Source organism: Lissotriton vulgaris, chromosome 2_1 (assembly GCF_964263255.1).
Source record: "Lissotriton vulgaris chromosome 2_1, aLisVul1.2, whole genome shotgun sequence".
Classification (NCBI taxonomy): Eukaryota; Metazoa; Chordata; class Amphibia; order Caudata; family Salamandridae; genus Lissotriton; species Lissotriton vulgaris.
In genome coordinates, this window is record NC_141687.1 from 47,006,378 (window position 1) to 47,023,520 (window position 17,143).

The window sequence follows — 17,143 nt, forward strand, 5'->3', positions numbered from 1 at the left end:
TCATCATCATCATCATCAGACTGTGCATATATTATAACTGGGCGTGTCCGTCTCCTTTCAGATACCGATGGACCGCTGGCGTGCCCCGAGCAGCCCTGCTGGCAGCAGCTCCTCCAGGAGGTGGGTACTCTTGTAACTACTGCTTTCTTATTACAGTCTGCACAAATACACGTGATTGACATTAGCATGAATATAACACACCCTCACACTTGCTTATAGTGCCTGGAAGCCTTTGGGAGGAGGTTTGTGTAATTCGTATATACATGAAGTTCGTTTACAAAGGGAAACGGAATGTGTTCTGTTTATATGTTAAGAAAAGGGCATAATTGATTTTGCAAATTTACAAATGTGATATTGACTTAGCTGAAGGCAACATCAGTTCGTTTCATTTGCATTGCATAATTTAAAAGGTTATTCCTGAACGAGTATTGCTTTGATAAATATCTATTACATATGTAAAAAGATTTAGAATATACTCCAGTGACCCCACTATACATTTCCTTAGTCTTACTCTGGTGCACAAACCTACTGCAGCAACATTTATTTACTCGATTCGGTGTTTTACAAACAGCAAAATAGTGTACATGGATTTGACTTTTTTGGACAATGCAAAGTTTGTATAATACAGCTAGATAGTTAAGTTGTATATCTCCGTGTACGTCTACTAGCACACCGTTAATAGGCATCGCTGCCACTGACTTGTGCCTGGCAGTGTGCATGTTCACACTTGTGGGAATATCTGTAGGTTCACAAGGCCACCTCCGGCAGCCAGGGTTGGCACAAAGAATGGACGAGTACCACTTCTCCTGAACTACAGCACTTCAGGTCTCATCGAGGCACATTGGTCCGCACGGACTAGCACACTACCTGTCCGAAAGACGGTACAATGCCTCTTTTGTGGTAGAAAGCGCTATATAAATACCCATTCTTAGCATGGAGAGCACAGACCAAGCCTGTTTTTTTTGGGCCAGATGTACGGAGCTTACATCAAAGTCCCGTTTTGCGAGTCTGTAATAGCGATTATTAAGGAATCGCTATTACAGACTCGCAAAACGGGATTCATGTACAAATCGGAATTTATTTTGCGATTGGATGGATGGATGGATGGGTTTTTATATAGCGCAATATCACCGCCAGGTCTCAAAGCGCTTTGCATTGGGAACCCGTCCTGGTTTTTCCCTGTGAGATAGCCCCTACTTGGTATCCCCAAGGTGAAAGCCAGGCATCCCGCCGCGGGGTCCGTTGTGGAGATTAAGCAAGCTATTGCCCAGAGTTGCAGAGTGTGAACCTGTGATTCGAGTAGGCACCGAAGCGAGAATTACCGAGTCCGTGGACATTTTGGGCTCAAGACCCTGCCGCGTCGGGAATTGAACCCTGGTCCCGGGCCTGATCTCAGCGTTCGGGTCTGCCTCCTCTAACCAGTGAGCCACACTTCTCCGATTCATACAGCTTCCTTATTTGCGATTAGCTAATTGCTAATCGCAAATAAGGAATAACTCCCCATTCATTCCTATGGGCCTAAAGGCCCATAGGAATGAATGGGAAGACATATCAATGTGCGAATCGCTATTAGCGATTCGCATTTTGAGTTTGCAATTTCAAGGGTGCAGGCTTGTCCAAAGGACACCCTGTTGCACCCATAAAATGAAATTGGAGGCTGGTGTTACGCACACACATGTCCCTAGGACATGTGTGTGTGTAACATAGAACTTAAAAAAATGCACTTAAGTGCATTTTTCTAAGTTTCCGCTATTTACCACGAGGTTTGACTTCGTGGTAAATAGCAGCCCAAAATTGCGAATTCGCAATTTTTAAATGTTTCATGAATTGCATTTAAGGAATCTCAAATAGAGATTCCTTAAATGCAATTCCTCGTAAAATTGGGAATTCTATAATAGCGATTTTTGCATTTGGGATGATGAATCCCAAATGCAAAAATTGCGCTCGCAAAGGGCCAGATTCTCCGAATCTGGCCCTTTGCGAGCCGATTTTACGTTGATGAATCTGGCCGCTACTGTTTTTGATTACCAATTTGCGAATTTTTGAGATTCGCTATTTGGACATTGCAAACACTTATGTAAGAAAGTATGATATGATTCTAAGTCTAGGGAAGCTTATTAAGAGTCTATCAGAGAGTACCACCACGCCATCACCGCAGGCAAAAAGTCCTATCTAGCAAAGAGAATTGATGCAGCCTCCAATTCCTGCAAAGAAATTTTTAGGGTAGTGAAGGACTTCATTTCCCCCTCCTGGTGCACCCCTAGGACTATGCATTCGGAGCTCTGGACCACCGGACTGGCCAACTTCTTTGCCAGCAAGATCAATGCCATCCAGGCCACTTTTGCGGCTACCAGGATGACAACAATCCAGGAAGAGCCTCAGTCCCCTCCCTTTTAGAATTCCACGGGCCCGGCCCTCTGGGATATTCCGTTGCTGACTCCTGAAATCTCCCTTGAGCCTCTCTCCAAGCTCAAATCAGGCTCCCCTCTTGACCCTTGTCCCACAAAAATCCTGGCCCAGGTGGCTCCGGTACTTAACCCTTTAATTAATCTGCTTCTTAACCTCTCCCTCAGCACAGGGATGGTTCCTCAGCCATGGAAACAGGCCCTGATCCTACCTCTCCTGAAGAAACCCAACTCGGACCCTAGGAACCATGCTAACTACAGACCCATTTCCCTTCTGCCGGCCCTGGTGAAAGTTGTCGAAAAGCATGCCCACACCTCCCTCGTCAACTTTCTCGAGGCCCATGACATTCTGCACCAGTCACAGTCGGGGTTCCGCTCCAATATGAGCACAGAAACAGCTCTGTTCGAGGTCACTGAGGCCATTAAAGAAACCCTAGATGGTGGGGGCAAGGCCATGCTGGTCATGCTTGATCTGTCGGCGGCTTTTGACACCGTCCCCCATGACCGTCTCCTTTTTAGACTCTGGGAGATTGACCTGAGGGGGACGGTGCTCAGCTGGTTCAGATCTTTCCTTGCCAACCGCCAGCAGACAGTCTGGGCCCCCCCTTTCTCCGCCATAATGCCGCCTCTGGAGGTTGGAGTTCCTCAGGGCTCTATTTTGAGCCCTACTCTTTTTAATATCTATATGACCCCTCTGGTGGCACTGGCGGAGGCTTACGGGGCTCAGATCGTATCGTACGCGGACGATACCCAGCTCCTGTTCACGGGCGACAAAGGCTCTGACTTTCACGTTGCAAACATCAGGGGCTGCCTTGAGGCTGTTTTCAACTGGTTTGAACACAAAAGCCTCAAGTGCAACTCCGAAAAATCGGAAGTGCTCTTCTTCGGCTGCCCAGCAGACCCCAGGTGGAAGGACTGGTGGCCTGTGGCCATGTTTCCCCCGGACAGCGACTCGACGGTCACTAAAAACCTGGGAATCCAAATAGATAACAGCCTTTCCCTTAAACCCCAGGTTCTTGGCCTAGTTGGCAAATGTTTCGCCACCCTAAAAATGATTAGAAAATTTCTCCCTCTGCTGTCCCTTGATCATACAAGAATTACCGTACAGGCCTTGATAGGCTCGCGCCTTGACTACTCTAATCTGTTATACCTGGGCCTTCCCGACATCCTTTTAGCTCGCTTGCAAGTCGTCCAGAACTCGGCGGCTAGAGCCATCTTCGGCCTCACTAGGAGAGCAAGAGCCAGTGACCTTCTTAAAACCTTGCACTGGCTCCCGATCAAGAAGCGCATTGCTTTCAAAACGCTCACCATGGCATTCAAAGCCCTCCACAGTCTCGGCGCCAGATACCTTCAGAGAAGGATGAGCTTCTACACACCCTCCAGATCTCTGAGATCTTCCACTCAGGCCATGGCTGTCACGCCTACGATTAGGCGTGCCCGATGCGGGGGGCGCTCTTTCAAGCGCCTGGCACCCCAGATGTGGAATGCCCTTCCTTTACCTCTAAGAACGACTGACAATCTCCTGGCTTTCACAAAAAATCTCAAAACTCTTCTTTTTACTCAGAAACTCTTTCACCGCTCCCCTTCGGTATGACTGAGGATCTTCCAGCGCCAGGACACTCTTCGGAGTAGCTGAGCGCTATAGAAATCCACCATATAACATAACATAACAAGAAAGTATGTATTACACATTCTGCGATTAACAGTGGGTCGCAAATATACCCACCTCATCAATATTAATGAGGTAAGTCTGCGTTTGTGACCCATTGGGAATCGCAAAAGCCACAGGGACAGCAGACCACCATGTCTGTGAATGCGTTTCAATAAAGCAATCTTTTTTTTTTTTTTAAATGCATACTGTTTATACGTTTCAAAAGCGAAGAGGTCTCTTGGGGCAGTGCTAAATAAAATAAAAAATTAAAAAGTGCCAGGGCCCTCTTTAGGAAGGCACTGCAGCATGCGCCACCTATTGTCCTTGCCAGCACTGCCAATGACAGAACCAACAAACTACTAACCATCACACTCAAAAAGCAGGACAATTAAGACTATTTTAGCCCCACAAAGCTTTAGGAATGGCATGGGAGGAAGGTATTCGTCATTTTAATTGTCAGATGAATTATTAAGCAGCTGTTACGCTCAACACTAAATTGGACAAAAAGCGCCACCAGGTGGCAGACTGTTCTAAACGCCAGTGCTGACAATTAAGTGCCGTTAAGTGCCGGTGTCAAGCACCAGAAACCACCGGCTCAATTAAGCACTGCCTTGGGGGCCCCTTCCCATTTGTGAATGGGTTACCACCTACTTGAAGTAGGAGGTAAAATGCAAATGTTTCGTGACTGCATTTTGATCGCAAAACATTCACACATACCCCAGCGATCTGGTATTAGGAAAGGACGCCCTAACCACTCCCCTTTCTAATACCGAATTGGAAACCCAATTTGCGATTCAGTAATAGGTTACTGAATCGCAAATTAGACATTTGTATGTTGAGAAAACGCCTTTTTCCGTTCAAAAACTGTCCGATTCTGTGAATCGAGCCGTTTACAAACAAAATACGTTTTGCACATCTGGGGCCATGTTAAGTTTTAGGGTGCACCTTCCCTGTTTGCACCTGGTGCACCTTAAAACAGGTGTGCTTGGCGCAAACAGTGAGAGTGCGCCCTAATACATAGAACGCACTACCCCCAGGGCAGCCGCGAACTCGTGCTCCCCTGGGGGCAGCGCATCTAAGTAAAATACAGGGTGTTTTCACAATGGAGGTGACAATCCACATGCTCCTTGAAGGTGGATTTGAGAGCCCCTTGTAGGCAGGTGCCCTGTCAGAGCTCCGCTTGATAGTGTCTTAAAAAGAGCAATTTCATTTACACTATCGTTGCTGACTCTGTAACAAGAGATAGAAGTACACATGGTCCTTCACTCTTAAAATGTGAGATGGGACAGATCTGAAGCAAAGTCAGTTTGTTTTAGCGTCAAAGTCAGTTTGTTTTAGCGTCAAAGTCAGTTTGTTTTAGTGTCAAAGTCAGTTTGTTTTAGCGTCAAAGTCAGTTTGCTCGGTTTTTACAAAGCAATGTCATTGCTGCATTGGCATTTTATGATCCAAAAACTCCTATGCCACACATCAAATGACTCATATGAAATAAGCATGTTATAAATGTTTGGTAAAAAGATGTTTCTGTGTTATGTACTGCAGAAATATGTATCTAATACATTCCACAGTACAAAGTCAGCCATAACTGCAGATAGAGTTGCCTATGGGGTGTTAATAGGCGCATTCTTTTACCGTACAAACAACTGTTTTTATTCGACTTTATACATTTCACCAATCTGAGCCATCAAGACACGTCTATAGCATGTGGCTAACATTCACTTACTGCCTGAAAATCAAAAGAAACATTTTTCCTCTCCACTTGACCGCCTCTTAATCAAATCCCAATGTAATCACATCACCGGATTGATTTTCCAGTCAAATGAATCCCTTTAAATGTTTAATCTTTACCATGTAATACACGAAACCATTGGTTTATTTTAATCACTTAATGTTGTGTCAATTAAGCAAAACTAAAAAGGACGCTCTTTAAATGTATTCTCCGGCACTCGATGTAATCCTCCTAAATGCTGCGTTCAGCGCGCTTTCACTGTTGTTCTTGACAAAGAAGCGTTTCTTCTGCAAACAAGGTTACATCGAAAGTTTAGGAGCATAATTATCATTATTTTCTTTTCCTCTTTTGAAAATTGCTGGATTAAATGTATGATTCTTCACTTACCTCAAAACCCCGGAAAGGATTTCTCCATTAATTGGGTTGTATCTGCGCTCCTTCTTATCTTTTATTTTCCTGTACCTGTTTAATAATAATAAGTTATTAAATGCGAATCAAGGTGCGATGTCGAAAACAATCTTTTCCAGGACGCCCCAATTGTGCTCAAAGGCGTGGCCAAGTGCTCTGTGAGCATGGGTCATCATCCATTGGAAGAGCTTTGACCAAAAGTGGAAACATTGGGGGTGGAGCCATCACTCGAGTGGGCGTGGTCACTCCTTTTGACTGTGATGCGTTATGTGGCTCTATTCGACTCTCGCCAGAATACTGCTATAGGCCATTACATTTCACGTAGGAGTGGGAAAGTAGTCTAACAAACCACGCTCATTTGCTTCTCTGTGCTTCACTGACAGATGCAGTAGATTTTTAAAAATGAATATTGTAGTGCTGGTGGAAATAGGGGTAAAGGGCACGCACTCCTATACCATATTGCTAATACCAAACCTTCACTTGGCTCGTTTGGTTGCACCACACACATCTGAGTTATAAATCACTCGTGGCAGCCTCTTTATAGCAATATTTTAAAATTCAAAAAGTTTGTAAACAGCAGAAAGTTGTATGCAGAGCTTTCAAACCTCATTTCACAGTTTGTGGTTGAATAACAGTCAATTGTCCATTCTTTCAAATTTATAGCAATAAAACAAAATAGTCCAAAGGAATTTCGAAGTGCAAGTGTGTTAATTTTATCCAATTCCTAGTCTTTAAAATCCATTAAAAGTTCAAAGATGCATGTGGCTCAGAGTCTTATCACTTAGTAGCAGAATAATTCATGAAATTAAATCTCTCCTAACTAAGGTGCTGTTGTGTCGTGGGGGCCAGGGTTCGCTATGGAGGCCAAGCTACTGGGCCTACTCTCAGGGGGCACCTGGGGGATAAAACCTGGGCCTTCACTGGGCCTCACCATAAATAAGACACGGACACTATGGGTGCTCTTTACGGCTCTGCGCACCGTCGCCAAGTGCCGACATGCGTGCGGGGCCCCTCTTTATTTAGGGCTGTCACGTGGTGCTTACGCTGCACGCCTGTTGCGTCACAGGCGTGCATAGACTGGAACACAACATTCCTCCTAAAATATGAAAAGAATAAACAGGCATGCATAGAAAATCGGTGTAATCTCTGAACGAACCATGCTGTTCTTTGAGGTAATGCGGCACTGTTCATGTTCATGATTAGCATATAAACGAAGTCACTATAAACATACATCTCAACACACTGGAGCAGTCTTACATGAGGTAGTCTCGAAGGCGGCAGGAAGGTGCTGGGTTGCTCCTCAGCTTGTAGGTGGAGGGCCCCCGGGTCTCTTGGACATCACTCTCAGCCGTGGGAGTTGGGCTGCGGCTGCCATGATTGCCTTCCGGACCCTCTGGCATCACACTGGATCCTTCCGCCTCATCGGGGCCCTCACTTGCTCCGGCGGGAGAGGTGTTTATCAGCGGATGGTTGCAAGGTTCTTGGGTGTTCTCAGCCACCGCACTTGCAGTCACTCGAGATGGTCGACACTCCGACCTGGTGACCGTTTGCATCTCCGGATGAAAGGGCTTGAAGTGTGACACATTCCGAGTTACCACTTCGCGACCTCGGGCAGCAATGATGCGCGTACCCTTCACGCTGATGACCCTCCACGGTCTCTTTTCATACGTCAACCTGAACTTCCCACTGGTTACTCGGTTCTTCAACAGTACTAGATCACCTCGACAATTCGAGTGTGGACAGCTCTCCTCCGTCGGCTAGCCTGGGCATATGACCTATGTCGCTTCTCCTTGATCCTGCTTTCATCGGTCCTCGCAGGTGTCCACTGGGGGTGATGGGGAATGGAATCTGCCACTACCCGTCCCATGAGAACATGTGCTGGGGCTACCTCCGTAGTGGTGTGGGGTGTTTGTCGGTAGCTTCGCAGGAATGTGAATATTGCCATCTCCAGTGACTCTCCCTTGTCATGAGCGATACGGATGACCTTGTTGAGGGTCCGCATGAACCGCTCGGCTTCGCCACTGGCTTGTGGCCACCGAGGGGTGATGCGGCGATGCCGGGTTCCCAGGGCGTGCAAGTAGGTGGCTAGCTCCTGGCCTTGAAAAGGAGGGCCATTGTCTGTTCTGAGCTCTCGCATCACACCATGAGCCGCTACGATTTTCTCCAGTTTGGGTATTACTTCGGTGGCACTGGTGGTGGCTGTTATTTCTACCTCCGGGTATTTTGAGTGATCGTCTATTACCACCATGGTGTGCCGTCCATCAGGAAGACTTCCGAAGTCCATGCTGAAACATTCCCACGGTTGTTGAGGTCGAGGCTCAGCTATGACTGGTGCCTCCCGAGGGGCATCTCCCGTGACTTGGCAGGCCGCACAAGCTCTTACGGTTTCTTCCACTAGATCATCCATCAGTGGAAACCATACTTTGGTCCGCAACCTTGCTTTGGTTTTCACCATTCCTTGGTGACCAACATGGGCCAACTGCACCACTTGATCAGTCAGGGCCGAGGGTATCACCAGCCAGTGACCCCTTAGCAGGCATCCTGAGTTGTCTTCATTCAGTTCTCCTCTCACATGGTATAAGCTTTCCATGATGCGTTGGGCGTTTGGGGTCAGTATTTTCCACTCCTGCTTGGCCCGACGCCAATTCCCACTTTGCAGGGCACTTCTTGCCCTTTGCAGGCAGTCATCCTTCAGAGTGGCCGCGATGTTGCTGATGGAGATGGGCCGCGGGCATGAACGCGCGGTGACGCACCGGACGTAGGCTTCTGTATCCTCAGCCTCCTCCATTTCTGCCGGGGTGGCAGCTCTTGGGTGGCGTGAGAGGTAGTCTGCCGGGTTTCGTGACCCTGGTTGATATTCTATCTGGCAATTGTAGTCTTTGAGCTGTAGCATCCACTTCTCTATGCGCGGTGGGGGCTTCGTTGAGGTTCCCGAAAAGAGAGCGACCAGTGGTTTGTGATCCGTGACTACTTTGAATGGTTTCCCGTACAGGTATAGGTGAAAATGTCTGCACCCCCAGTGTATGGCTATGGCTTCCTTTTCAATCTGGGAGTAGCGTTGTTCAGTGTCGGTGAGTGATTGGCTGGCAAATGCAACAGGGGTCCAGTCCATTTCATCTCGCTGCTTTTGCATGAGCACCGCCCCTAATCCTGCCGGCCCAGCATCTACCGCCACTAGGGTCTGCTTCCGGGGGTCAAAGAATGCCAGAGGGGTGTTGTCTGAGAGAGCTGCTTTGATGTCTCGGAAGGCCTTTTCTTGCTCCGGTCCCCATGTCCAGGGTGTGGATTCTTTCGTGAGTTCCCTCAGTGGTAGTGTCAGGTTAGCAATATCCCGAATGAATCGCCCGCAGTAATTGACCATTCCCAGGAAGCTGCGGACTTCGGTGACGGAGGTGGGGGGAGCAGCTTCTTTGACATCCTTTACTTTGTCTGGATCAGGGTTGACTCCGTCAGCCGAGAATGTGTACCCAAAGAATCCTAGTCTCTGCCTCAGGAATTCGCATTTCTCTCGGTGTAGGGTGAGGCCGGCGTCCCTCAATTTTCAGAACACCTGTGCTAACCGCTGGTTGTGTTCAGGTATGGTGCGGGCGTGCACCATAATGTCGTCACTGACATTGATTACACCTGGTATGTCGGCAATCAGTTCCTGGATCACGTTTTGGAATACCTCTGCTGCACTGGACACGCCAAAACTGAGTCTGGTGTACCTCCGGAGTCCTACGTGTGTCGAGAACGTTGTTATGTTCCGTGTCTCTTCATCAAGTACGTGTTGATGGTATCCGGACCAGAGGTCCAGTTTCGAAAACCAGCATGCCCCGCCATTTCTCCTATTAGGTCATCGATTGTGGGCGTGATGTGTCGCTCCCTCTTGATGGCCATGTTGGGGAGGCGCATATCTACACATATCCTGACAGCTCCTGGTTGCTTCGGCTTTCGGGTGACCCCTATGGGCGAAACCCACGGGGTGGGACCCGTCACTTTTTCGATGATGCCCGCTGCCTCTAGCTTTTTAAGTTCTTCTTCTACCAGGGGTCGGAGGTGGAATGCGATACGGCGATGCCTCAGGGCTACTGGTTGGACCGCCTGGTCGATGTGTAGGTGTATTTGGCGACCTGTGAATTTCCCAATTCCTTTGAAGATGTCCGAGAAATCCGCTATGAGTTGTTGCACTGATTCTTGGTGAACTCCGAATGCAAACGTGACTACTCCAAGGTCTTCCGCGGCTCGGCATCCCAGTAACATACCCTGTCCATCCTCCGACACAAACACGTTCGTGGTGACGGACCTGTCACCATGACTAATGGCCTTTCTGAACTTTCCTCTGATCCTTAATGGAGTGTCCTGATCTTATGCAAATACGGTGATGGGAGAGGGCTTCAGTGTTGGTGGGTGTTCCATTGTCCGGTATAGATCTGCACTCATAAGATTGATGGTTGCTCCTGTGTCGACCACCGCCATAACCTCTTGATCTGCTACCCTGACGCAGCATTGTGGAAGTTTCCTGGCTCTCCGAGTGGCCGTGCCAATCATGTGTACTTTGTGCACTGTCCTTTCCTCTTCCTCATCATCGTCCATGTCACTCTGGCTGGGGTCACCTTCCGGTATGGCGTTTACCACTTGTTGTGGCTTGCGGAACTTCTTTGATCGGCACACTTTTTCAAAGTGATTGAATCGACCATACCCTGAGCACCTCTTTCCTCGCGCTGGGCATTCCGAGGCCTGATGGGATGGGCCTCCGCAGTATCCACAGGACTTCCCTGCTGCTCCTGCCGGAGTTCCAGTGGTCTTCTTGTTCCATTTTTCCGGTGATTTTACTTTGATTTTGTTGACCGGCTCGGGCTTCACCAGCGCTTGGAGGGCTGCCTCCATGTGGGCAGCTCGGGCTTTAGACAGTTCTTTTGTGTGGCCCAAGGTCAGGATGTCAGCTAAGGGCTTCCCTGATTCCTCCAAGATTCGCTCCCTGAGTTTGGCTGAGGCACAACCTTGAATTATTTGACCCAGTATTTCCTCGGTGACATCTACGAACCCGCATGACATTGCTAATCATTTTAATCTGGCATGGTATGCGTCTAGCGACTCCTCCGGCAGTTGTCTGGCTTGCCTGAAGATGAACCTCTCATATTCTTGATTTGCCATTGGCTCGAAGTAGGCATTCAGGGCATTTATGAGTGAGTGGTGAGTCTTCGGCATGGCCTCAACCAACGTTTTGGCGATGTTGTGGACATCCTTGCCTCCTAAGTGGAGTACCATGGCCCTCTTCTGTTCTTTGTGAACCTTTGTGGCCTCAAAGAATATGAGTAGCTTTCCACTTGGGAGCTAGTGATGATGGCGAGCCTTCTACCACGAATGGTTCTATGGGAGGTTTTGTGGACATGACTCCTGGGTGGTGTTGCTACGTTCGATTTGTCACTTGGTGAGTTCTGTACTCTGTTGGGCACACCCTTTGAGGAGGTATTGAATGGCGCGGTGACCCGTGGTGGTTGGGTACTGGTGGGTGACTGCACGACTGAGGTGTGCTGTGGTCCGTTTATTTCCGAGGCCGGCCTGTAATGTGGTCACCCAACAGGTGTTTCTGTCTTTTCCTTTGGCCTGTGAAGTGTTTAACCAACAGTGTCCACCAGCGCGTGCTGCTCTCTGCTTGTCCCCTTGACGCTGTGCAAGTCTGCCCCGGGGGTCTGCTTCTTGTCTGCACGCCCGCGTGATGCGTGGTATGTTGCAGGCCGCGCCCCACCTACGCGGTAGCGAGAGGCGTGGCCAGGCCTGAGGCGCCGCTTCACCCGAGCAGCGTGGTTCACGCACCAGCGGCCCGCTCAGATGCGGCGCTGCACGGGGCTTAGAGGCGTGTGCACGGACGGCGGTGCGCAGATTAGTTGAAGCGGGGCAGGTGGACGCCGCTGCGCACCGGAGCGGAGCGCAGGGTCAGGCAGCAGCTCACCTGTGTCCTGGGCGGGGTGCCGAGGGCTTCACCTTCCCCGCACGCAGCGTGTGGGGCGAGCGGGGCATGAGCACTGCAAGTGGAGGCAGATTCTTGCAGCCGCCCCACGCCAGGGTGTACACACAGCGCGCACAGCAAGGGATCCCACCCTCGTCGCCAGTTGTTGTGTCGTGGGGGCCAGGGTTCGCTATGGGGGCCAAGCTACTGGGCCTACTCTCAGGGGGCACCTGGGGGATAAAACCTGGGCCATCACTGGGCCTCACCATAAATAAGACACGGACACTATGGGTGCTCTTTACGGCTCCGCGCACCGTCGCCAAGTGCCGACGTGCGTGCGGGGCCCCTCTTTATTTAGGGCTGTCACGTGGTGCTTACGCTGCACGCCTGTTGCATCACAGGCGTGCATAGACTGGAACACAACAGGTGCTGTGTTTTGGGAGACAGCATTCTCCTTTCCTTAGGGTTTACAGCAGTCAGTTTAATACACCTAACACAAGTGTACAAGTGTTGAAGTAGACAGGTTGCAAGGTTGCATATAGTTATTAGAAGGCATGAGCTGTCAAGAAGATGTGTGAGAAGAGCTTATAGAATAAAACATTTATCTAGAAGGCCTGTTGTTAAGATGCGTGGAAGTCCACGAATAGTTGTAGCCTTAATTCAATTTATTAAAGCGAGCTTCATGTAATTGCACCACACCAGAAATATGTTCTGCAGCCCTTCTGAGCTCTTCCAACTGACTGGTGGACTCCACTTCAGTAAAAAAAAAATCACTCAAAAAAAGGGGGATGTAGAGGGTATTAGGCTAGGTTTACCTTCTTACAGTAATGAACACAGAAAAACCGGAATTCCCGAATAAGAGCCTACCTATGGGTGATGAGAGACTTCCGCTCAAGTGGAGTGAGAAAGTCAGTCCCCTCACTCACTAGGGTTTGCCCTTGGTGACATGCTTCATCATAGGGGTCCTCTCAATCCGCTGCTAATTGAGGCGTGCTGCGACTTGCAAGATTACGTAGCAGCACATATGTGAGAAAACGTGTAGTGCAGTGATGTGAAGTGGGAAAATAAAATGTTAAAAATACCGAACTAGTGGGCGAAAAATGTTATTATAGCTCCTAGTCGATATGTTTAAAAACAGGGATAAATACTAGGGAATACAGCATAACCGTGATGAGTTAGACGTCTCTAGTATTAGTCGACATGTTTCGAGCCTCCCCAAAGCTCTTCCTCAGGACCACACAGGGACCAGCCCTGTGCGTACCACTCCTAAGTGACCTGTAAGTGAGGTAGATAAAGAATTAGTGAAATGTATAGTGCCACACCTAATGTGCGTGCACTATTGGTTTAATACATACGATTTTACTCATTGGTCCGTAGTATCTGTAGGAAATAAAACAGAACATTGTTAGAGTAACAAGCGCCTGCCAGAAAACTGGCAGGCATCATATATACATGCGTCATTCTGATTCATATAAATGCTCCTCTATGGTGTGTGTAGTTTATCAACTACCATGTATTCCATCATTCCTTGCAGGAGGAAGAACGTATGGTCAATGTCTCCAGTGGAGATCGTGATTATAGTGCTTTTAACATTAACATAGACACCAAGTGACATACTACACCTAAAAAGCAAACATGAACATGGAAATAACATACTTTGTATGCTGTCTTAGAAGAATCGAGGAAAATTCTCGATTCTGGAGGATCATCTGCTGTGATCCTTTTGGACCTGAGCGCGGCGTTCGATACAGTAAATCACAGTATCTTGATTGATCGTCTCAGAAATCTGGGTGTGTCTGGAACAGTGTTAACCTGGCTGAGGTCGGGGGGCGTGGCCAAGCAGCATGGCCAACAGGACGTGAGCTCCACCAGCTCCGTCCCGGGCTGTCACACTAGCTGAAAAGTGTGTCGGAAGTCGCCCTCAACCGATCGAGACCCCCGAACCGGAGAAGCGCTCTTGAAATCACCCGTGAGCGGAGGTGGAGACACTGCCCGAGCTGGCGGCGGTGCGCTGGCTCACGCGACACCGCGGTCTGGGCCTACACTGCGGAGCCGGACTGCAGGCGAACCGCCCGAGACTCTCGGACTGGGCAAATCCTTGATGGGCTCTGGCGTTTTTCTCAGCGACCCCCAGAGACGGACTGCGGTAGCGGAGGGCAGCGACTTGGAGCCCCGGTGATCGGAGGTGGTGGCGGCGACGGAAGGGAGGTGCCGTCCATTTTGACCGCGCTCCGGTGGCGGAGCTCCGTCCCAGGCACTGATATTGCCGGGGATTGCCTGGATGACCGCCGGAGAGCTTGCGACCAACGGCGGAGGGCGTGAGTACTAAAGCCCTGATACCTATTTGAAGCGGGTGCTTGGTGTAGAGGCCCAGACTTATTGGGTGCCCGACCTGGCCTGGTCCCTACACTGCGCCCCACAGGAGCTGCGCACCTGATTCCCTCCACCCCCCCCGGGCTACGGATTGCATTCCGCTCCTGAACTGAGTCACCTTGCAGCCTTCGGTGGGCCACGGGGAGCGGCGCCTCTGGAACAGCAGTGGCTCTGCGCCCCCTTCCCCACTCGCCCGCCATTTTCGCCGTTTCATCAGGCGACTTCTCAGTGGGGTTGTGGAGGCGCGTGGCAGGGTGCGCCTCTCTCGCTGCCTAACCTACGGCTGTGTGCCCCTCCGGGGGGGCGATCCTCGAGGCCAGACAGCCCCTCTGCCGTTGCCTGAAGGTGAGGAGAGACATGAAATGAGGGAGTGAATATGCCCGCGCTACTGCCTGTCCTGATCCTTACTCCCGCAGGAAGGTGCTGGTCCCTGGACCCCGCTGTGCTCCCAGTGCTGTGGGCAGACGGATACGCTCCGTTTCCATTCTGCCTTGCTTGCTGAGTCGGCTGGACTGCCCCGGGCGAGACCTGCACTGCGATACCTGTGAGACCGGGTGTGACCACGTGGCAACTATTGTCCCTGACCCAGGCCTGGTCGAGTGGTTCCTCTCTAGCCGGTGGACCCTGAGGCGAGCGCCCTGGAACCCGCTGTCTTGGCGCTGTAATAGTCGATATGGCAGGCCACTCAGGCCGTTCCTCGAAGGCCTCCCAACCGAACACAGTTGTGCAGTACACTACCCCGCGCCTGCAGCCGCAGAGGATCACGCGGCAGACAGGGCCCGATGATGGTGGTGAAGGGTCTGCGGAACCATCTAGAGCTGAAATCCTTAAGGCTATTCAGGGATACCACTCAGCCCTGGAGCGCCAGATAGAGACGGTCTCTATAGATGTCAACCTTCTACGCACAGGTCTCCGCAAGGTGGCAGACAAGGTATCGGACGCAGAGGGCAACATCACTCAGTTACAAGGAGAGGTGGCATCTTTGCAGAAATCGCTTGCTCATCTTACCTCTACCACCCGCGCATTGGAAAGACGTGCCGAGGACGCAGAGGGGAGGGCGCGTCGGAGCAACATAAGGGTCCTGGGAGTGCCAGAGCGACTGGAGGCAGGGAACCCTGAACGCTTCCTGGAAACGTGGATCCGCACAGAACTGTGTCCAACTGGATTGTCCAGCGTCTTTGTGGTGGAGCGGGCGCATAGAGCCCTTGTGCCCCCTCCGAGACCGAGTGAGACTCCCAGAGCCCTCATTGCAAAGATCCTGAATTACAAAGACCTCGACTGTATCCTCAGAGCTGCGAGAGAAGCGGAGTCCCTCATGATTGAGAACAGTCGCGTGTCTAGCTACCCTGACTATACCCAACAAGTACAGGAACAAAGGAAATCCTACTTAGGGGTTAAACAAAAACTCAGTGAAATGAAGCTTCAGTATATGCTTCTATATCCTGCCAAACTTTAGGTACTCTCTCAAGGCCGGGCGCACTTCTTTGAGACACCAGCGGAGGTGTGGGAGTGGCTTGAGATCAGGGGAGATGACCTGCCCCCGGGTGAGCGAGGTGGCTCACGTGAAACTTGGGGGACCAGACCACAGAGGAGGCGCCGTGGTAGAAGGGGGCGCCGTTCTGGGTCCCGTGGATCTCCAGAGACTCGGCCCACGGGGGGGGCGGATGGAGCTATTCATATGGAAACCTCCCCGACGAGAGCGAGTTCAGGGTCTCCCGGGGCTCCCGCTCCTGATGAGATCTTGGTACCGGACACCTTACAGGAGACGCTGCCGGGCGCAGACTCTACGGCACCGGTGGTCCCGGAGACGGCCCTAACTGAATCAAGGTAGGAATGATTTTTCTTTTTTGTTCTCTTGTATTGCCTTGACTATGCCTTACTGGAAGGATGTCCTCCGTTTGGGTGACCCTATACTAACAATGTGATGGGCTACCGCACCCCCTCCTGGTCGATGGGGCTTTCTTGAACAATGGACCGTGCCGGAAGACTGGAGGCCTAGTGACCCGGTGGGTGGGGGGGGGGAGATTGGAACCGATCATAGTTATGAATAATATCATGGCCAGACTGCTGACGGAGTTACGAAGACATGCCCGGGTATCTTCTTGGGACTGTTGGGTCTTTCGTGGAGCTGGGAGGGAGGGTGGGTGGAGTTGGTTTGGAGTGAGTGAGTGGGTGTTGAGTGTGTTGTATGGGGTGGCTGTGCACATCCTGGCACTGGCGGGGGAAGGGCGGGGTGGCGTTTCTGGTTGTTGCTATCCTATTGCTCGTGGGTGGGGGTGGGAGGGGTGATTTTGCCAAAGTTCAGTGTTCTGGGGTTGTTGGGGGGTGGGGTGGGGTTTATGAAGGAAATGGCACTGACATCATGTACACATTGATTCCGATTTACGGGGAGCTCATTTCGTGGGCTGCACCCCCAGATTTACATACAGTGAGGGCCGAGGGGAACCGGTTCATGTTGCACATCCACTGTTGCCCGCATGGGCGTAATCATTGGCCATGGGTTTCAAGTTTTATAACATGGAATGTGCGTGGCCTAGGCACTTGCACCAAAAGACACAGAGTCCTCACCTTCCTCAAACGTCATGGGGTCTCGGTTGCTTGTCTACAGGAGACCCATCTAGACGACGACGGCGCACAGTCCAAGAAAT

At 50.4% G+C, this 17,143-nt stretch overlaps 1 protein-coding gene across 1 annotated transcript in view; it reads left to right on the top strand.

Moving 5' to 3' along the window:
• The window catches only part of SLC23A3 (solute carrier family 23 member 3), a 412,559-nt gene that overhangs the window by 89,666 nt on the left and 305,750 nt on the right, over positions 1 to 17,143 (top strand). Inside the window, exon 4 of the mRNA XM_086954432.1 lies at positions 62 to 120. Within this exon, the coding sequence (XP_086810558.1) occupies positions 62 to 120 (59 nt within the window). The remainder of the gene's footprint in view (positions 1 to 61; positions 121 to 17,143) is intronic.